Below are 2,553 nucleotides of genomic sequence, written 5' to 3'. Positions count from 1 at the left end.
GCATTGATTGTCTTGTTTGTATTGTTCTTTGTTAAGTTATTTGAATGGAATTGTGATGCACTAGACATCTTTTGAATATAATGGTACCCATAATTTTTTTATTTTGATTGTAAGGGTACCCATAATGTAATGAAATTGTATGTATGAATGTTAATGAAGCTTTTGGTAATGAAATATGTCATTAATTATATTAAAGGGCAATATTGTCAACAATAATTATAATGAACAACCTAATTATATTAAAGGGTAATATTGTCAACAATAATTATAACGAACAACCAAATTGAAGTCAAAATACATCTGCAAAGTGTATGATTCAACAACCAAGAAGCAATTAAAAGATTTAAACAAAAAATATATTAAAGGGTAGTATTGTCAACAAACAAACACCCTTAAAAAGGTGTTCCCACTCACTATCAAAAGAGCATCAAAATCTGGAGAGTTTTGTCCCTTAGTCTAGTACAACATCACATTTAATATCAAAAGATTCCACCATCACATGCTTACCTAACACTTACACCCCACATGCATACATAAGAAAACCTACAATCAACCTAAATCTACAGGTTTCCTTGAGCTACAACCACTACCATCCTTGGGGACCACTTTTTTCCTCAGGCACTGCTTGATGATTCTTTCTGAAGCTTTCCTCTTCTTCACTTGAACTGCACTTCGAAATGGTCTTGAAGAAGTAGATCTTTGCCTTTGTTGTGGAGTTGTAGGAGTGGATCTTGGAGTTGGATGTGGATTAGCAGAAGTGGACCTTCGACTTGGAGTTGCAGAAGTGGACCTTTGACTTGGATGTGGAGTTGAAGGAGTAGATCTTGGAGTTGGATTCAGATTTGCTGAAGTGGATCTTGGAGTTAGATTTGGAGCTGGAGTTGGAATTGGAGTGGATCTTGGAGTTGGAATTGGAGCTGGAGTTCGAATTGGAGTTGGAATTGGAGTTGGAATTGGATTTGGAATTGGAGCTGGATTTGAAGATCCAGGAACCGAATCACCTGTGGTTGGAATTTTTTTTGTTGGGCACCCTTTTTTATTATGCCCACTAACATAGCAGATTGAACACTTTTTCACCTGCGTTACTCTTGATATTGTGTGTGTGCTTGATATCTCCCTTTCTGCTACACTGTTTCTCCTCTTAGTAGATAGCCTACCAGGTAGCTTTCTATTCTTTGGGGGTAAAGGCTTTGTGTAGTTACTTTGTGTCCATAGTGATCTATCATTCAAAGGATGAATAATATATTTATAGTAGTTGAGATAAGTTGCCTTACTGTAACAACTAGCTACATACTTCTCTGAGTTCAAGTTCATGGATGAAATTGCAGCCACTCCATGTACACAGGGTATGCCAGTCAACTGCCATCTCCTGCATCCACAAGTCCTTCTAATCAGGTCAATTGCATACCTTTCATTACATAATACCACCTCAAATTGTTGATATCCACAAGGGTACACTGCCCAGAATCTGTACATAAACATTAAACAGGTAAGAACACATGAACAAATGTATATTTATGCTAAATAACAAGTAAATACAAACATTATTACCTTTGTTTGGCCTTCAAATCTGCTATTTTCTTCCTAATGGATGGGCATATAGTTAAATCCCAAGACTCTCCCTTACTCCTCTGATGGTATAACCTCTGCATCACATAAACCCTGATATCCTCCAACATTTCTATTATTGGTTTATGTCTAGCCTCAACTATTTCAACATTAAAACTCTCTGAAATTCCATTTTCAATAGCATCACAAAATACATCTTCTACTTGAAAAGCCCTGCAATAACATTTAGGGTCCCTCTCCATGAGATAATCAAATTCCCCACTGTCTAATTCCTTGATCTCTTGCATAGTAGCTTCATGTTTCTGTTTTATGGTAGCCTTCACAACCCTCCAAAATGGCTTGATAAAATGCTCACCTTTGAACCTTGTGTTGAAGTTGGCTAGTATGTGCCTAGCACATAATTTGTGTTCAGCATGAGGAACCCTTTCCTTGATAGCTTCAATTAAACCCTGCTCAATTTACAATTTTAAATAATAATTAAACTATAAAGTTAAGAGTAAACATGAGTAGTACATTGTGTCCATCAGAGAGAATATTAAGTCCATTTCCATTGCCTCTTTGTAGATCAAGAAACCATTTCCATGTTTCTTTGTTCTCAACAGTTACAACAGCCCAAGCTATGGGGAACATGTGGTTATTGGAATTCCTACCTACAACAGCTAAGAGTTCACCCTTGCAAATTCGTTTGAGAAAGCATCCATCAATCCCAATGACTTTTCTACACCCCTCTACCGAACCATCTCTTACACCTCTGAAGCATACATAGAACCGTTTGAACATTGTACTTCCATCAGGCATATGGTCTACTTCCATACTTACAGTTGACCCTGGATTAGCTCTTTTGATTTCTATGCCATAGTCCCACAACCTACTATAATGCTCTTTCAGAGTGCCTTCTATCTCAGACAATGCAAACCTTTTTGCATTTCTACATTGTCCAATGCTAACTATGATATTGTATGTGTTTGAGATTTGAGCTTTCAT

The 2,553-nt window shown here is 36.9% G+C and overlaps 1 protein-coding gene across 1 annotated transcript; it reads right to left on the bottom strand.

Moving 5' to 3' along the window:
* Positions 1 to 549: 549 nt before the first annotated feature.
* On the bottom strand, positions 550 to 2,553 carry LOC145131162 (uncharacterized). The gene is made up of 3 exons (XM_079065891.1): positions 2,083 to 2,553; positions 1,552 to 2,018; positions 550 to 1,468 (listed from the first exon to the last, which is right to left on the bottom strand). Exons 1-3 carry the CDS (start codon positions 2,551 to 2,553, stop codon positions 550 to 552), a joined length of 1,857 nt encoding a protein of 618 aa, XP_078922017.1.

Source organism: Lactuca virosa, chromosome 8 (assembly GCF_052849685.1).
Source record: "Lactuca virosa cultivar CGN04683 chromosome 8, Lactuca_virosa_CGN04683_v6, whole genome shotgun sequence".
NCBI classification, from domain to species: Eukaryota; Viridiplantae; Streptophyta; class Magnoliopsida; order Asterales; family Asteraceae; genus Lactuca; species Lactuca virosa.
The sequence above is the reverse complement of the archived record's forward strand: the minus strand, read 5'-3'. Positions and strand labels throughout refer to the sequence as shown.